The sequence below is a fragment of the Numenius arquata genome, chromosome 3 (genome assembly GCF_964106895.1).
Source record: "Numenius arquata chromosome 3, bNumArq3.hap1.1, whole genome shotgun sequence".
NCBI lineage: Eukaryota > Metazoa > Chordata > Aves > Charadriiformes > Scolopacidae > Numenius > Numenius arquata.
The window spans coordinates 49,288,043-49,307,644 of NC_133578.1; the positions used below are offsets into that span (position 1 = coordinate 49,288,043).

The following is a 19,602-nucleotide window of genomic DNA, read 5'->3' on the forward strand; positions in this document are numbered from 1 at the left end:
TTCACTTCCATTTCAGATCAGAAAAAATATACCAGCCAAGACCATGCTTCAGGACCACCATGTTGGACTTTCTGCTACTGAATCTCACCCACTGTAGTTCACACAGTGTTCAGGGGTACAGGACTTTTCTGTACGACAACCCCACACTTCCAGCCTGTGCCATTTGCATTTTTCTTTAACCGTCTTGTACTTTTGTCCCCACTTCATTACTGTCAAATTAAATAACCTCACTTCTTCTTATTCAGAAAGTCTACTAAAATTTAAACCACAGTAATTCACCTTGCAGTCCAACGTCTTCTCTTCTGCCTAGTCAGTCCGTCATCCATTTTACACCCCTGGTGCTAACACTTGTCTTCTCTAACTCGCCTGGCAATGCTCTATGTGTCAGCACAAATATATTTTAGAAGCCATTTGATTTCTGTGTATCACATGGGAGCCACATAAAGAACGCGTGCACGCTAACAAGTATGCAGACCATTTTAAGTGCAATTCGATGCATAACACCCTGCTAAATGAGAGAATTAGAGCTGAACCAAAACAAACAGATCCTGTGCTTAACTTGATAATAAAGATTTTATCTGGAGCTGGCGGGAACTGGATCTTCAGCTAGTATAATGGTTTCCAGTTTCCAAGAATCCCTGCAGTAGGAAGCAGCACCTTTTTAAAGGCTGGGGCAATTCAAGCTACTGAATTTTTGCAGGGAAGCTGTTTATGAAGGCAATGGGAGATGGCACAGCAGGGAGCGGTGCTGGAACCCAAGGGTGTATGTGGGAATTTCATAGGGAAGGGTGTGAACCTGTGACAGCCATTCCCAGGCAGAAGCTGTTGGACGCGTCCCCTCATCCCCAGCTGACCTCCGGACCAGGGCTGCGCTGCACAGCGCGTGGGAAACACATAGCCGCGGGGGGTTTCTCGGGGGGGTGGGGTGGGGTGGAACCAGCCTCTTCTAACCCGATGTAGTCGCAGGGCTACCAGACTTTCTAGAAACAACCACAAAAAGTCAGAATCACAGAATCTTCAGAATCTTCATGGTTGGAAGGGATCTTTGAGATCACCGAGTCCAACCACAAAAAAATCCAACCAACCAACCAAAAAAAACCCCACAAACAGACAGAAACCAACAATCTTGAGCGCTAGAGCATGCCCTGAAGTGCCACATCTACACACTTCTTAAATACCTCCAGGGATGGTGACTCCACCACCCCCCTGGGCAGGCTGTTCCAGTGCCTGACCACCCTCTCAGGAAAGTAGTTTTTAATATCTAATCTAAACTTCCCCTGCCCCAACTTCAGACCATTTCCTCTGCTCCTGTCATTATTCCCTTGGGAGAAGAGGCCAACACCCACCTCTCTACACCCTCCTTTCAGGGAGTTGTAGAGGGCAATGAGGTCTCCCCTCAGCCTCCTCTTCTCCAAACTAAACATGCCCAGTTCCCTCAGCCTCTCCTCATAGGACTTGTTCTCCAGACCCCTCACCAGCTTGGTGGCTCTCCTCTGGACACGCTCCAGCAGCTCAATGTCCTTCCTGTAGTGAGGGGCCCACAACTGAACACAGCACTCGAGGTGAGGCCTCACCAGTGCCCAGTACAGAGGCACCATTACTGCCCTGCTCCTGCTGGCCACGCTGTTCCTGATACAGGCCAGGATGCCGTTGGCCTTCTTGGCCACCTGGGCACACTGCTGGCTCACGTTCAGCCGGCTGTCCACCAATACCCCCAGGTCCTTTTCTGCTGGGCAGCTTTCCAGCCACTCTGCCCCGAGCCTGTAGCGTTGCCTGGGGTTGTTGTGACCGAAATGCAGGACCCGGCACTTGTCCTGCTGCCCAGCCACCCTACCTGTAACCTGTAAATTCAGTCTCTGAAACCCTCCAGGTTAAGCTTCCTGGTTTGTGTGTACGTCCGTCTCTGTGTGCATGTGCACATACCTCATTAGAATTTGAAAAATATTCCTACATCACCTGTGGCTAGCTCATTCATGCTTTTCCATATCCCCTTTCCAGCAGCCCCTTGCCCCTCACCAGGCCTTCCCCAGCACCATCCCGGCTGGGCTCCTTTCCCTGCACCCCCAGAGCCCATGCCGGCAGCTCCCCCTCCCCACACACACACACACAGCGGGAGCCCCGCACCCCTGGTCCCCCGGCGGGCAGCTCTGAGGAGAAGCTCCGCGCAGCCGGAGGGGCCGGGGGGCGGCGGGGTGACCTGTCAGCGGCGGGCGGTGTGAGGCGGCGCGGCTCTCCCCGCCCCCGAGCGGCCGGGACCCTGCCGTCCCTCTGGGCATGGAGTTGGCGGGAGTCTATAAAAAGCCGCCGTGAGAGGAGGCCACCGTCCTGCCAGAGCCGCCGGCGGAGGCTGAGGCGCGGCGGTGGCACCACCCACCATGATCAACCCCAACTATTACCCGTGGGGCTACGACGACGACAACGGTGAGTGGAGCCCGGCCCGGCCCGGTTTCCCCCCCACACCCCCTCTCCCCGACCCGGCCGCAGCGGCTCCGGGAGAAAAGCCCCGGGCAAAACGGGAGTCCCCCGCTGCCTGAGGGGAAGAGGGGGAAGAGGGGCTCCCGGGGTCGGCGCTGCCGGCTGGTGGCCCACTCGCCGGTGGGGAAGAGGCAAAGCTGGTGGAAGGGGAGGCGGCGGCTGAGGTCTCCCAAGTGAAAGGAAGCGGGTTTTCCTGCTGTTAATATACTCTAAAATGCGGCGGAGCTTTAAAATCCGGCTTGAGGCCAGCCAGCCTTCCGTGTGGCAGAGGGTGGGTAGCCTGGGTGGCCTGGTGTTCCCGCTCGCCACAGCACGGCCTTTTTTCCCCAGGCTGTTTCCACGCGGAGTTCCTGGTAAACCGTGACGATAATTAAATCCGCGTTTCATCTTCTTTATCAGTGGCCTTTTCTCTGGCCAGATGGGTAAGGTGATGCCACAGTTGATTCATAGAATGGTTCGGGTTGGAAGGGACCTGAAAGAGCATCGAGTTCCAGCCCCCCTGCCCCTGGGCAGGGACACCTCCCACCAGACCAGGTTGCTCAAAGCATTTTTGGGTATATCCCGTTATATTTCTAGCCACTGCTGGACTTGGGAGTACCCACCTCTAGTTTCCGTCCTTGGTGTAGTGTCAGTCACCTCACAGTTAAAGTCCTGAGGTTGCTGTGAGAGTTTAGGTTCAGCCAAATGACTTGCAGTATCTAGTATTCCAACTGCAAGGATCTAGTTGCTTTTTATACAATGAAACTCTTGACAGGTCATGACTGACAACCAGGTGATTAGTAACCTACTTGTTAATACGTTTTATTGATGGCCTATAGCTAAGCAAAGCCAAGCTTGCGTTTATTGTAGTCAAGTATAATTCACACCTAGCTGGAAAAGGTTTTCAAGATATTTCTCTGTGTGTTTTCCAGGACCGGATCACTGGCACAAAAATTACCCAATTGCCAAAGGACGCCATCAGTCACCTATTGAAATCAATAACAAAGAAGTGCATTATGATCCCTCCCTACTACCATGGTTTGCTAGTTATGATCCTGGTGCAGCTAAGACCATCCTCAATAATGGGAAAACCTGCAGAGTTGTGTTTGATGATTCTTTCGATAGATCAGGTTAGTTTCGTTTTCGTCTCAAGCTGTCCTTGTGTATCAGTGACTCTTGGGAAGCAGAGTGTGGTCTGAAAGCTCATGGCTGTGAGAAGGTCTCTGCGTACAGCCTGCGTGTGACTTACAGTTTTCTGTGACTCCAGTGCCCTGCACAACTGGTGGGAAAGGCCTGTGACTACTTTAAAAGTCCAAAGGTAAAACCCTAGGGGATGGAGAGAGCTGCAAAGAAGCTTGGTGCAGGATGAATTAAGGTGTAAGGTAAATCTCTGCGCTTGCAAAAGCCATTGCAGTTGTGTTGCTTTCCAGGAGCGTGGAGTCCAGGCTTTGTCTACGAGGGCTGAATTCCTCCATTCAAGGCTATTTGAGATGCCCAGCAGAACATCTTTATCTGTGTATATGGCTGAAGGTACAATATTTGAAAACTGTACCCATATAATTTCTGATAAATGAAGTAATGAACCAGATGTTGCCGCAGAGTTGTGGTGTTTAATCAGTTAAAACTCCCTTTGGCATTCATGAGATTTTGTGTTAATGAGGATTATAGGACTGAGAAATTCCAGTGTTTCAGCTTTAATGTCCGAAATCTTTTATCCACTCGTAGTTATGACAGCATGCAATGTGCCGCATATATAATGCATAGCTTTTAAGAGTTAGTGGGGTTGTGTATTTTGAAGAGAAATGTCTGTTCTGTGTAACAGGTGCTAGAAATATTTAGTTTATGTTGGCAGAACCACTGAGGTTTCATGTTAATACTGTTGGCTATATTTCAAAGGAAAAAACATTACTGAAAGAAGTATGAAATTGCATTAGTACTGAGATAAAAAGGGAAAATCAAATGGATACCTCACTCTTTATTCTTGTATCAAGGTCAACAGAATTATATTATTTATAGTACATGGGACGGTAAGAAAAGGAAAAAGAAATGTCAATTTCAGTAAAGTATTGAAAAGCCTGTCTTCCACAGTATACAAACTTATTTCTTAGCTGCATTAAATGTGCCAGTTTCTGTTACAATGTAACTAGGATTGACAGCTATAGCTACCAGGAGGAATTTTACTAATAGGTTGATTGATCTTAAATATCTACGGGCATGGATTTGACGTAATGGATTTCTAATGAATGACTTGGGTTTCATGAAAACTGAGATTCAAAATGTATGTGAGCTGGACTAGTTAATACACTATCAAAACTCACAGATGACTGTGGAGTCAAGAGTTTGATTACTTTTCTAGAAAAGTGGGAATCTTTAGTGTTATTTGAGTAAAAATATTAATGTCTGATAACACAATACATCAGTTAAGAGATGTCGCTATGGCATACAAGAAGACCTCCTAGACTTTTACTTACCATTTTTTGCCATCTCTGTTATTTGTTGGAGCAGCATCAACTATATCAATGGTCCCATCTTCTGCGTAAATGTCAAAGTAATTAGTGTTATAATTACTCAGATTTTGCACAGTAGGGAGTATTGGTCACAGCGATCTACAGCATGGATACAGCACTGTGGCTGCAAAGAGCAGAAAGGTTTGGAATGTTCTGAATTTTTTTTCAGATGAACTGCTTAGTAACTGTTGTGTTCTGATCTCAGAAATAAAAAGTGACTCACTGGAAAAAAAGTAGGTGTATTTCTCAACTCTTTGAAGGCAAGAAACATTCAGTGTTTATTGTTATGTCTCCTTTGTTATACCATTGCCTGCAGAGTCTGTGGGTGGTGTTCCTTCGCTAACATAATGCTAATTGCAGGACAAATTCCACTCTGCATAATCCTACTGATTGGAGCATGTTTTACGTTTTTAAGGATATGTACAGTGACTTAATTTTGGTGTAAAGGAACCACCTGCTGCATAATATATACATATGTAATAGCAGTCATATAGAAATGAAGCTTTTGTTCCTTTAGAGCAAAGACATTCTATCTATCTATCAGTCACTCTATCTGAATTATTTCTGAGTGAACCAGAAAACAAGGGCTTCCTTTATTTTCCTAACTTTTTCAGAGTGGTCATACCTGTACCTATAGTTATATCTAGAGTTTCATTAGTGGTAGATGAAATAGATTGCTGACTAAATTGCAAAGGTGAGTGATAAAATGAATTACTTTGGATGTCTCAGAGTTTTACTTCCATTGTGTCTTCTCTGCCAGGAATACTTTGAACATTCACGACGGGGACAGTTTCTTAAACTCAAATGATAAGAGAGAAGCTTCCAGGAAAAGTGCCATCCAATGTAATTCACATAGTATGTTGAAAGAGGCCTTATTGCTGTTATCTTTGGAGTTATTCTAGTGGAAGGAATTGGAGAATTGATCTCCAGCTATTTATAAAGTCTCGTGGACCTTAATAATCTGCTATACAGTTGAAGGCTTTGATGACAGATAATTTGCTTTAGGAGCTGTGTCGTGCCTCTGCTGCCTTTCTGTGCAAGTTAACATACTGTTGTGGGCTCAGTTGCCTGTCTTACCGTACCTAGGTGGAAGAAGGACCTTAAGCACTGTAAAATCATTGCAGGTGGAGGCTAGAGTCTCAAAATCCAGGGAGGATCTGGGAGCTGAAATCAGAACCTTCTAGGTAGTTGTGCCACCTTGTGACGGCCACAATAAAACCCATACCAGAACTTGGGTGCTTTGGCAGCCTACGACTGCTATGTTTTTTGGCCTGAATGGCAACTCAGATACTCGTTTAGATCCAGCAGTGACTCTGGTTTTGTTTTGAATTAGGGCTGCAATCTTATTTCTACTGGGAGAGTCCATTGACTTTTAAATTCTGAAAATATTTGTGCCAGAGAAATGTCCTGAGACCACCTAGCTGGTGGGATCATTGTCATGATGTTGTGTGAGATCTGTAGCTTGTGACTACCTTACAGTTTATGACTCTTTGGTTTTCTTTATAATACCTGTGGATAGATGGTTAGATCAAATAATTCAATCATTTAATAAACAGTAAAGATACATAATAAGTCTTGTAGTGGAATCCAGACACAGAAGCTGGGGAGAGATACACTAAGGCTGTGTGTCAAATGGATGCCTTCCTTCGTCTCCTCACTTTGTGTTTTTTTTATCTCCTTGACGCTTTCTGTGGAGGTTCATCAGCCAAACAGATTCCTACTTCTCTTTGTACTGACTTTCTGATGGATGACATTTAAGGGCTTGGAGTACCTCAGTGCAGGCAAACTTTCTTACAAGGTTACCTTGATGCTGTTTGCAGAAAGAGTGGTGCTGTTTGCAGAAAGTGATGCTGTCACAGAAAGAGTGGTCGGGCATTGGAACAGACTGCCCAGGGAGGTGGTTGAATCACCATCCCTGGATGTGTTTAAGAGATGTTTAGATGTGGTGTTGGGGGATATGGTGTAGGGGAGAACTTTGTAGTGTAGGGTAGATGGTTGGACTCGATGATCCCAAGGGTCTCTTCCAACCTGGACGATTCTATGAATCTTTCAATTTCTTGTCAAAGGGATATGTGCTTTTGGAAGTGGATGATGAGAAAAAAACATTAAAGAGACCGTTACTGTAAGCAGTGAAAGCTTGTGGCTTATCGGTCTCTTTTAGCATGACTAGTGCTTGTGTACCCCTTTGTGGGAAATCTCATTTATCTTTGCAAATGAGATTTTGATTATCAACTTCTGGTGAATAAACATTTGTTTGTTGACTGGTTCTAAAACAATGACAAACCCCAGTAACTTTAATTTAAACTGAGGGAAGTTTCTCCATAGACACTCATATTTTGGTTGATTCCTGCAAAGTGTTACTTAACATTTTGTGTACTGATTTCACACTGGAACAAGTCAGTTGGCATTATAAAAATAGCCCAGCTACATCTCAGTGCTTGTGTAGCTGTGGTACTTGCCACCCAACGGCTCTACTGCCTACTGCAAAAGGCAGCAAAGTTCAGTATTTGCCTAAAGAAAATGTCATTGAGAACTGTGTAGAATGTTCCAAAAGTTTTTAGGAAAATACCTTTTTTTCCCCTGCAGTTAGCCAGTGTTTCAGTACAGAGATCCTCTTGTGAGCAGAGGCTTTTTTGTAACATCTAAAATGTGGCATTGGTATTAAAAAGCTGTGGGTTTTATAGTGCACTGTTAGATTCTGTTACAAAGCAGCGTAAGAAAGGTAATGTATCTTTTTCAGTTGTCATGCAGTAATCCTATACTAATTTAATTTCATTGCAGTTTACCAGTTCATTTTATGGATTTGGCAGGATGTGAGTATCATAAATCTAGTAAGAACAGTTAGTTCTTCTCGTGTTTATAAACACAGCTCACCTCATGTGTCTGTTTACTGCTCCTTGTGTTTTCCCACCTGACTTTCACAAAATGCCTTCACAGCAAACGGGGTAGGAGTTTGTATAAGCATAACTTTGTTGGTTTTACTTTAGTGAGGATAGATGACAATTGACTTTAGCACGGATTAACAACTGGACCCCTATCTAAGCTGCCCAGCAGGTGGATGGACTTATTTCAAAACCTTGTGACGTTTCAGTTGTTAATGACACACTGCTAACTAAGGTAAAGTGGAGTGGAAAAACCCACATTCTTTTATTTACCGGTTCTGTCTCACAGTGCTCAGTTTATGATGGATGAAATAAAAGGGGAGCTTTTTTACTGGAACTGCCACCTTACTTTAATGACAGCAAATTTAAGAGAGTTACATTTTGGTAAGTTTTCGGTGGCTGTCCTGCTACTTCCTGTAGAGCAGAGACAGGAACAGAAATGCCACGTTTCCAATATTCCGAAGTAAGTCCAGCCATTCAGCTAGCCATGGGAAAAGGATTAGGCAGTATTTCAGAGGACTAAGAGAAAAGCTGGCTGCCCATATACTGGGGAGTGAGTCTGCAGGCTCCTTTTTTTAAAACTCTTGCTTTTGCTTTCATGCAGTGTCTTACATAGAAGCTCAGAATGAGTCATGGGGCCTTCTAGAAAAGCATCCTTTCGGAAGTGTTTTGTGGTAGGAAAACAGCTATCACAGCCCTAGAACTGGGAGTCTCAGAAATTTAAGGTGAACATTTCCTATGTAATAATTGTTAGAATAATTCCCTGCTAGATATAAATGTAGCTGTATTTTAGCACAACTGAAAGGCAATTTAAAAATACCATAGTTCCTTTTATAAACTTTTACCTCATATTCTTTTTCCAACTGGTATATGGTTTGTATTTATTGGTGTTAGTATTTTCTGCAAACAAAAGCCCTAGAGGATAAAGATACCTTTAGCCTTTAGGTTCCAAGCCACATGTTTAAAAAAAAAAAAGATTTCTTTTACTAACGTTGAGCTATGTAGACATAGTTTGGGACTTTTAATGTTTTAGATATTGGAGAACTTATTTCTTGTTACTGTTTCAATTACTATAGTTTTTTTAAAGCATAGGGAAATTTCATTTACTGACATAAGGAGATTTCCTTTTCTTACATTGTCATTTCATGTATTTCTATGGTTTATACTACACGCTTGCAATTAAAAGAAAGAGAGCACCTTTTTGTCCTTCAGGAGATGCTGGTTTATAGGTGTCTTAGTCTTTGCATCATTCTGTCTGCTTAAAGAGTGCTAAGTAAAAGCTACTGTCTATTTATAGATGAGTGAAGCAGGAATGTGTTGACACGAGGTGATGCAGAGCTTCACCTAATGCCCAATCGAAAATGTCTGCTAAGGGCCCATCAGTGGAAATAATGACACGTTTTTACTTTAAACTGGATTATTTGGTCTTACAGATCTATTTTAATGGAGAATTGATGGCCTTGGCAGCTACTAGTGTTACCGTGTCTGCATTGTCTGTGGGAACAAGTAAAAGGAATTTGTTGAGAGTAACAGCTTGCTTTTAATGTTCAGTAAAAGAATAATCTTAGTACTTTATTTCTTGAGATGATCATAGATTTCATTCCTTTTCTTTTTAGATTTAAGGCTATTTTTCTCTAGCATATAAAGACCTGTTCTTGAGAACTCCTGAATGGTTTATAGGAAAGCTAAAGCTTCTATCTCCAAATAAAGTGAATGAGAATTGAATATTAACTAGTATTTGGTGAATGTGAAGAAGTCCTTCCCTTTTTATTGTGAGATCCTTTCAAATACACCACCTTCAAATACACCTACATAATGTAAAAATGTTAAGATTATTTAGAATACAGGGTATTATTCACCACAGGCTGACCTTTTCTTTAGGAAAATAAGTTTGTATTCTCAGTGATTGCTTTTCTGGCTCATTTGATGTTTTCTTTCTGCTCTTCCACAGCCAGAGGGAGCAGCCATTATAGCAGAAGCAACATCAGTAATTTTATAGGTTTTTAACCAAACAAGTCATAGCCTGCAGTAAGAGACAAAGTTTGTAGCATTTTGTGGGAATTTGTTTATCATCGAGCACTTCAGTAGTTCATCTTAATAATGGCTATTTTTGTGTGCTTTGTTATAGGTAGATATTAGAAAGAATTCGGGGGAAATTAAGACACCTAAATTTATGTGCCTTATGTGGACTTTTAAATGTAGGTGGATTATGTATCTGAAGTCCCATTCTAGTCAACAGAGATGGAGTCACACAATCAATGGAGTTGAAGGGGCAATTCAGGTCACTATCTGTTGAGTATCTTAAGGCAAGCAAAAGTACTCTAGAGGCTTGACTGTTCTAATTCGGTCTTACCTCAGTTACATAAACATAGGCATCTCATGCCATTTTTGATAACCTCATGTATTTCACCTTGCCTCCAGATACTGCTTTAGAAAAATGCAGTTGTTCTACAGATCTTGTATCACATCTTCCAGTCCTATCCCGGTGTCTTTGGCATGTCCCAGAAGGTACTAGATGCACATTTATGCAGCTCTATTAAACCAATGATCTCTATTGACTATAATGGAAATCTAGGCACAAATAATTTTCATCTCCCTGTAAGTGGATACAGCTGAAGATGGTTGCCTGAAGTGCTGCTGAAATCAGTGCAGGTTTCCAAGAGGTACTTAGTACTCTCAGAATGTAGAATATCTGTACAGTATATATGTATGTAAATATTTTATATATATGTATTGCTTTTTTAAAAATTGGAAGATACCCGAATCTAATGCTGATGCAGATTATCAATTGCAGTGTTGAGAGGTGGGCCACTTCCAGGAGTCTTCAGGCTGCGTCAGCTTCACTTCCATTGGGGTTCATCTGATGACCATGGCTCTGAGCATGTTGTGAATGGAGTGAGATATGCAGGAGAGGTAAGACTCTCACTACTTTTTACTTTAAAACAGGGTGTAAAGTAACATTTGTCATTATCGTTCAGGTGGGACAAAATTTGTGATTTGTCTGCTTTGCAAGGAGTTCTTTATTTATGTCACATTTTCCTCTTTCTCCCATCAATCCTCATAAATGTGAATCAGGTTGAAGTAATTCTCACAGCATAAGAAAAGATAAATACTCTGTGAAACAAAAGTTTCCATGTTCTCAAATCAACATGGCTTAAAACATAGGACAGCACGACTGAATTACTGAGAAACAATGCAAACTTACTAAAACAGTATTCTGAAAGTGTAGTATTATAGCAGAAGTATAAAATTGTAGCAACAGAAAGGAGGAAGAATGTGGTACCTTGATTTTCTAGCACTATAGGATTGTAAGGGAAGATGAAAACTGTAGACTAATAATATACAGAGCTTACATTCATATGGATTCTTTGCTAGAATTGATGTAATTTGAAAGCCAAATGGAAATGAATTGCATATCAGCAGCAGGTGACTTCTGAACTGCATGTTCTACATGCTTACTTGAGCATTTTTTCTGTGTTCCTCAGCTTTCAGATAAGGTTTCTGTTCTTTTTTGCCATTTCTGTATTTATTTTAATGCAAATGGTAATATATGGCTGATGTAACTCATATATGAATTGCTGTCCCTTTTTTCTTTTTTCTTTTTTTTTTTGTGGAAGGCCTAGTCCTTATTCTTTGTTGCTCCAAACTCTCCCATGTATATGCACAATTCTAAATTCAGCCTCTGATGGGTTACTGTTTAATAACGGTTTTTTTTAAACATGTTTTTTTTTGTTTCCAGCTACATTTGGTACACTGGAATCCAAAATACAGTAATTACCTTGATGCTGTGAGAAGAACTGATGGAATAGCTGTTTTGGCCATATTTTTGCAAGTAAGTAGAAGCATGCAACTCTTCTTTGTACTGCTACTATAGAGTTTTCTATTCTCACAGGGTTAAAAAAGCAAACCCCCCTGAATTTATTTTCTAGGGATCGTACCACATTGAAGGCTTGACTTTCAGTAATGCATGCTTTTCAAGTTATAGAGCATGAGTCATGTTATTTCAAATTACAGACACTTGTCCCAGCAACTATTGTGTCACTATGTGGCTGGTGGAAGCTGTAAATCCAGATGTATTTGCCCCTGTTTTGGGAACGCGATGTCAGTAGTGGCCCTCTGACCAATAGCAGTCAGCTGTCTTCTGTGCTAGTCATGGACTGATTTCAAGGACAGATACTGCTCCTAGGTTTTTCATTAATTTTTTTCCCAGGCAAAACTAACTCACAGACAATACATACAACTCATCCATTTTTTAAAGTCCTTTTAGGGGCATGCAGTCTTAGACTGAAATATTGGCCTTTGCTCTCCGATGATTAATTAATACTCACTAGAGACAGAAAGATGGATGTCTGTGTTGAGATCAGCAATTGCAAACAGTAGATCTGACTATGAAATCTGGATTTTAGACTAGAATGAAATTTCTTCCAAATTTTGTACTTGAGTCTGAAGAGTTGTTTATCTTTGTTAGGCAAAATTCAGTGTCAACAGGAATAGTTGTATTGTGAAATTACTTACGATGCTGAGCTTTTGTACTGATATAATTTCCTGATTTGGATCATAATATCTGTTGGGGTACAGGCAGAGGGTACAGACAGAAGACATAGCTTACTAAGATGGTAAGAGTTATAGGTTGGGTTGATCCGTTGTAGTTTTATAGTTGATATATGTTTAGATACTCATATAAAAAAATAGCAGAAAGAAGAAAACTGATTGAGCCGAACTTTTTGGTTAGCTTGTGCTTTCTTCTTCACAGGTAGGGAAAACTCCCAAACCAGAGATGAAGAGAATTCTCGAAGAAATAAATGCTATCAAAACAAAGGTAACAATGTTGGGCTTTTCATTGTAGGAAGGTTGCTGCAAATTCTCAGAACAAGAAAAAATCAAGAGGCATGACTTTCCAGTTTTTAAAATTTTGTTCTGCCACATTGCCAGAATATACTTGTGAATAAAACCATGGGTGGCTTCTCCTTAACAGGAAAAGTCCTTTCTTCCGTTTACACATTAGTCTTCTTTGGCTTTAGGGCGCCTTATAATTATGTGAAAATGAGATTCATCCCACCAAACTCTACTCAACTGAAAAATAGGCATGGAGGCTTATTCCCTCAGTGGTCAGTGACAAAAGAAGGGCACCTTTGAAAATTGGTCCTTTCAGTCTTGAAATAGGCTGCCTAATGGACTAGACATCTGTGTCTCAGATAATATTATGTGGTAAGAATCTCACCATCAATGTACATTTCATAGGCAGTCTTGTTTGTTATTAGCACAAATATTATCAATCTAGAGTGCCTGCCTCGCTTCATTATATGGTGACCTAATCCAGTACTCGATAGATAAGCAGAATTTCCATAAGAAAGGAGGCCAGAAGGAAGAGTATTTTTGCACAGAAATGAGCGAAGCACATTGGTACTGGACGCTGCTTCGCATGAGATAGCTCAGTACAAGAAGTAGCATTACGGAGTTGTGTGCTGTGTCATATGAGCTTCTCTGGGCCAGCTGAGGGGGGCGTTCAGTCCACTTATCTTTACACAATACATAATGATGTAGTGTAGACGTGTGCTTAGTTTCCTTAGTTCGTACCTTTGAAGTACCTGAGTCGCTCTCTGTTTCTTAAAATACCAGAGCTGCATCTTTACCTAATCTTGAGTAGAGCTGTTGAAGAGTTTTCTGTTTAGTTTCGTGGGTTTTTTTATTTTGATTGTTTGTTTGTTTGTTTGTTTTTTTTTTTTAAGGGGAAAGAAGCTCCTTTCTCAAACTTCGATCCTTCAATTCTTTTCCCTAAATCTCATGACTACTGGACATACCATGGGTCTTTCACTACTCCACCTTGCGAAGAGTGCATCACCTGGATTGTTCTTAGAGAGCCTATCATAGTCAGCTCAGACCAGGTAAACTTCAAATAGATAATATTTTACTCATTGCTTTTTAGTTAAACGCCATAACCTGATCTTATCCTTTTGACAAGGAAAATGCTTATTGGATTCTGTGGGCATGATTAAAAGGACAGTGAATAGCTGAATGCCTTAGGAACTACCTTAGAACTCCATAGGAACCTGTAAAAATCTTCAAAGGACTGCAGTCTACAACCTAATATGTGCAATCGACCTATTAGACACATCTCTTTATCTGTCTCTGTGTGACTCCTACGTCAGCTAATCGAGCAGATAGATGATGACCTTCTTGACTTGGAACTGCTCATTGTTTCCTAGCCCACGTCAGACGTCATGGTGGTTCAAATCCACAGACAACAGAGAGCTTTATAAATCATTAAAATTGTAACACGGTGTAGATGGCAGGAGTTTATAGCAGTTTGGAGCGTGACTGACAGCAAGCAGGAGTTACTGTGTATGGGAGTTCTTGCTCCCTTGGGCAAGGCACCTCTTGCAACATCAACCGAAAGAAAGAGTAGTTCTTTTGTTTCCCAGTCCCTGTGTTCCCACGATATTAACTCTTGTTTGTAGGAAATGATGGAGCTGGATGTGGCTCATACCTTTTATTTTAAACAGAGCTCAAACCACTGCATTACACCAAGAGCCAATGTGGGAATTCTGAAGCCATTAACTTGTGTTCTCCTGCAACCATTTAAATCAGAACATTGACATATTTAGCTGAAGCTTAGGTTAGGCTTGCACCAACAGCTTTGATTATGCAGGATTTTTTCAATAATTTATATTGTCACAATCTTCCTCGTGTAAAGTGTTCATTGTTTATCATGATGAGAGTTTGAGGGTAATTCCTGGACAAATTAAGCAATAAAGCTGCTGTGAAAAAGTGACCGTCTGCAATGAAACGCAGTGGGACAGTCAGGTACCTTAACCACGTCACACACCAAATGAAGCGGGAGTCCAGTGTTCTCACCTAATGCAGCTGAGCATTTCCGACTTCTTGAATGTTCTACTTTGCGAATGTGTCTTTTATAGCATGCTTCTTTCAAAAACATCTGTTATCAGAATACAAATTTAATGGGGTTGGTGATTCTGTCAGCCCCACGTTCTAGATGACATCACGTGAACAAAAAAATTACAAACGTGTTGTGTCAGGTGCTTGGTACCCATTTTTGTAGAAGGTGTATCAGCTTGTTAATTTGAAAACCTTCTCTGGTCGCTTACCACAAAGAAGTATTTCTTGTTAATTCTTACTCCCCGGCAATCCTATTTATAGAAATTTGAATGCCCTCTTTCATCACATTTCAGCTTATGATTCTACTTGTACCACACAAGTCAGTTTTCTCATCTGAGATTATTCCTCTGCTCAGCAGACTATGATGGTATGATATCACAAATTTCAAGACTCCAGGATAGTGAAAACACGAACATTAATCAAGTGACTTACATATTATGTAGATATTATATGTAATCACGTAACTTTTCCTTTTAGGTTCTCAAGGTGATAAAGTGTTTCGTCGTATTGATTGATGTGCATGTATCACCAAAAAAACCCCCCCTATTTTCTAGTACTTTGTACTAGAAATCTTTTTCTAGTCTCTTTATCTCTCTAGGCTCTTTATCTTTTAAAGAATAGAACTCGGGTATGATGGGAAACTTAGCTGGCAAGAGATGAAATACAGTAATGTATTCGTATAACTTACAGCTTAATTTTCATAGCTTATTGAATCGATCTGCCTCCTGTTTCCTTGCCTATTGGAAAATTAAATATGTGGGCTATTTTGAAGCTGGTACTTGTGTAAAAAATACAAATATGGTCTGACTGGTTTCCACAAAATGAATCTGCTTAGAGGTTTATGTTACAGATGCTCAACTACAGATTTTGTTGGGAAAAGTGTAGTCATTACTGAGCACCTCTGATTTAAAATGTGTTTTTAAAGGAGTAACTAATCACATCATTGAACCAGCTTCATGAAAAGATTTTTTGATCACTGCAGATCAGTTGGGTCATGGCCTTTTTTTTCAGCACATCTAAAGTAAATGAGTTTTGGCAAACATAAAGACTGTCCTTTAACTGGCCCTACTGTAGAAAAAATGCAGGTAAAAAGGAAATTACTACATATAGACAGGACATTGGCTCTTATCCCGAGATACACTGCCAATTCTGCCTGAAAAGCAGTTATGTGAGGCACTGTACACAAATACAATAGAAAGACTTTCCTCACTCCAGAGTGCCTGCAGTCTACATAGTGTATGCGTAAATGAGGATTGTGTTACCAATTATTTCTAATCCTAGAAAGTGTACTACCATGGCAGCCTCATTAATAGTGATTATTTTAAGTGCATGTGCATTTACAGTGGATCGCTTGGATGCTTTTGCAGCCAGATGGTAATAGCCATGAGGGTAAGTGCAGTCACTGTGAGTCAGTACTCTGCAGGAAAAACCAATTCACCAGAAATCCCAGTGAGATGTAGAGCGGGTGGCCTAGCTGCTCAGATTACTTTCGATGAAACAATAGGAATTTAACTGTGGAGTAACTCTATCCAATTGGAGACTAATTTTTTCACCTTTATGTAGCTATAGCCTGAATATATGCTCTTTTTTTTTTTTTCACGGAGTAGGGCAAATCTTCCACAAATAATAGTAAAAAGCAACAATCTCTTCTCTGATAGTACTTTATCAATTTTAACAAAACTGATGAACTAGTCTCATCTCCTGCCGTTCCCATACAAATTATTCTTCATCTGAAATCTGAGGTTTAATTTCAGATGAATAACCCAGCTGATGCATATTACACCAGTTATAAATGTGACCTCATCCTTGGTCAGGCAAACAGAGATAGCTGGCTCTTCTCAGCCCTGTAGTGAAGAGCAATGTTGACATGCCAGAGCTGGCTCGGTCCCTAAACTGGAATTTGTGCGGTGACAGTGAGCCCAGCTTTTACAGCCCAGGCAGAAGTTCTGCTTCTATTGGACTTGAGCTCTGTACTGTAAAAGGTAGATACATCAGCGCGTTGAATCTAGTTGCGAACAAAATTGATGCACGCCATGCGTGAGGCTACATTTTCCAGTGTACACAAGGGAAAACGTATGCATCCTTTCCAGGGTAAGCCATTCCAACAGGGAAGTGTCAAGGGTCTGAATCACAGGCGATGTGCGTTCTGACTCATGCTGTGCATGGCAGTGACCACACATGAACATAATGTATCTGTAAGTGGGTATATGTGTTGCAATCTTTGAAAATCAGAAAGCAGTAAAGGAAGAGCATTACACAGTTTTGAAGAGTATGGGCAGAACTCTTCTTATGGCATCCCTCAAAAAAGCCGTACCTTGGTTAAAAAAAAAAGTGGCCAAGGTGAGTCAAGCTGCAGACCCAGTTTACAAACCATTTGAAACTAGGACTGAATCATTATCGAGATTTACATTCCTGTTATTAATAATGGACTTTTTTGTGTGACTGCAGCAGAATATATCCTCTGCTACAGACCCACCATGGAAATGAACAATTAGTTTATAACTAGCCTTAACACCTTGCCATTCCAGAGGCTTCTTAACAATCAGATACTAAAGCAGGCCTAGAGGTGGAGAGGTTTATTAGGGCATAGGCTGTTCTATTTGCATTTTCTGAGGACTTCCCACAGCTTCTGTGGCTGTACACAGTTCTGTAGGCAGTACATAAATGACAGTACTTCTCACAATCCAGTTCAGCTAGCACCTATTTTTTCTGTCCTGACTATTTCTAAGAATATTACTGATAGGAAAAGAACATGAGTACAGTTCCTGTGAAGGACAGCTTCACAATTTTGAGGGGGGCTTTCTCCCCAGAATCTGGGGCTCGGCCAGCCTCCTTGGTTTAATCGTTGAGGCTGTGGATTTGATCCCAAGGGATTTCCATTAGGACACTGATTTTTGCTCTTCTGCAGATGGCAAAGCTCCGCAGCCTATCCAAGAATGCTGAGAATGAACCTGATCTCCCCCTGGTTGACAACTGGCGCCCGACTCAGCCTCGGTATTTCAGGATGGTGAGCGCATCGTTCCTCTAGGAGCTGGCTCAGGTCTGGTGTCCCTGATTGCGGCAACCTCTAGAACTAAGAGAGGGTTTGTGTTTTGTGTCCACTGTTGCATTTAGACAGAACTCCGGCTGCAGCTGAAACTTTGAGTTGTGAAATGTGAATTTCACTTTCAGAGGATAACATTTACTTAGGTGAATCCTATCATTAAAATAGAAGTAGAGAATCTGTTTGGCTCTTCGTAACAGTTTTAACACTAACTTTTGCTTATAGTACAAAGGAAGAAGGAAAACTCTACTAACAACTACAAAACCATTTCCTATTTCCCACATGTCCCTTGATGCTTGCCTTATTCCGTGCTAAAGAGGTTGCAGTTAAGAGAAGTAATTGTTTTCAGCATAAAATTGTATTTTTCAGTAGTTTTTTTCAGCATTATCCATGCTCTGAGCTGCACCAGTTAATGGACAAGGCATTCTTGGAAATAAATGAGAGCACTCTTGGTATTTGATATTCACATAAAATATGAGAGGATAGAAAATTGCTTCATAACTATTGATAAAGAACTAAGCTTTTAACTTCTTAAAACAATGGAAAAGTGAAACAGGTATATTCTGAAAATTGTATTCACTGAGTTATATGTAATTAAAACTACGGAATGGAGGAAGAGCTGTTTCTGTTTGTGTCACAACTGGTTGTCTGTATTAAAAGACTAATTTGCATTTTAATGTTGTAGCAGTCAAAGTGACATGGATTTTGAGAACTTGGTCTTCCTATCCTGAATATATATTTTTTCCATGCATGCAACTGGCTTTTCTGTGTAAAAAGGATGTTAAGACAACAAGAGTTCTTAATCTTTTTAGTGTGTTTTTTAGGCAGATTCTCACTTCATGTGCAAATATAATTGATACTGCTGCTAATGAGATTTGTACATAAATATCTGAAACCACAGTTTGACATCAAAGTGCAGTTGACCAGGGTGTTCTTGTCCCTTGTTTTGGCATAAAGAACAATGTAACAGAATTGTAAGCCTATACTTGAAATATCAGTATTTCTGCATTAAATAATCCAACAATAATAAATACATGTACTTAAGAATTTTTGTTCTATATGTTTTTTTTCTATATTTTTTTCCAATTTTAGAATAAAATTGTAAAAATTCTGTAAAAATAACAGAATTTTAAGGAAAGACTTGCCACTCTCGTCTATAATACACCTTCATGGAAACCGATGATGGATGGTATCTTTTTCAGACGTTTGAACTACAAGAGTACTAATAATATTTCATGGGACTGCAAGCAAGGGGGGACATGAACTAGGAAGTAGACAGAAAAGGTCTTTTGTACAGTTTTGTTGATTTTCTGGTTACCATCAACCTATGAAATTGTTTTACTTGAGAGGAGAGCTTTCCTGACCCTAGGAACCATGGTATACACATAACACTAGAGAATAAGAGGGCAATGGATATATCAGTCTCAGCGGAGCCTTCTGCTTTAATTCTTTTCACAGACTAGGCTTTAGATTACCATATTATATTAGCAGCACCTATATTAAGTGTTGAAACTTAGCATGGAGGCCACACTTGGATTTCTGACAAACCAAATGCTGCTCAACAGACTGTGAACTATCACTGATATAAAGACCCAATGCTTCCATCAATGGATTTAAGTTAATAATTTGGTTTCAGAAAGGGATTAAACTCTTTTCTCCCTTTCTCACACCATAAACTTGCCACGTAAGTGTGAGTGGTGACCGCGAGTGCCCTGCTCTGCCTTGACCTGCCTTTCTTTGCCATGCCCTGCCTTGCCTTTCCTTGCCGTAGTCTGCCCTGATTTGCCTTGAGTTGCCTTGCTTTGCTTTGCCCTGCCCT

General features: G+C 41.0%; 1 protein-coding gene across 1 annotated transcript; it reads left to right on the forward strand.

Moving 5' to 3' along the window:
- The first annotated feature begins 2,259 nt into the window (after positions 1-2,259).
- Positions 2,260-18,825, forward strand: LOC141462855 (carbonic anhydrase 3-like). Its single transcript, XM_074144935.1, has 7 exons — positions 2,260-2,421; positions 3,387-3,584; positions 10,638-10,756; positions 11,583-11,675; positions 12,597-12,662; positions 13,573-13,728; positions 17,649-18,825. The coding sequence occupies exons 1-7, from the start codon at positions 2,376-2,378 to the stop codon at positions 17,766-17,768; spliced, it is 798 nt and encodes a 265-aa protein (XP_074001036.1). The 5' UTR covers positions 2,260-2,375; the 3' UTR covers positions 17,769-18,825.
- Positions 18,826-19,602: the final 777 nt, after the last annotated feature.

Coding starts and splice junctions, on each gene's coding strand:
- LOC141462855 (XM_074144935.1), top strand. CDS start 2,376: ATGATCAACCCCAACTATTACCCGTGGGGCTACGACGACGACAACG. Junction 10,757..11,582: donor GAGTGAGATATGCAGGAGAG/GTAAGACTCTCA, acceptor TTTTGTTTCCAG/CTACATTTGGTACACTGGAA. Junction 12,663..13,572: donor TAAATGCTATCAAAACAAAG/GTAACAATGTTG, acceptor TTTTTTTTTAAG/GGGAAAGAAGCTCCTTTCTC.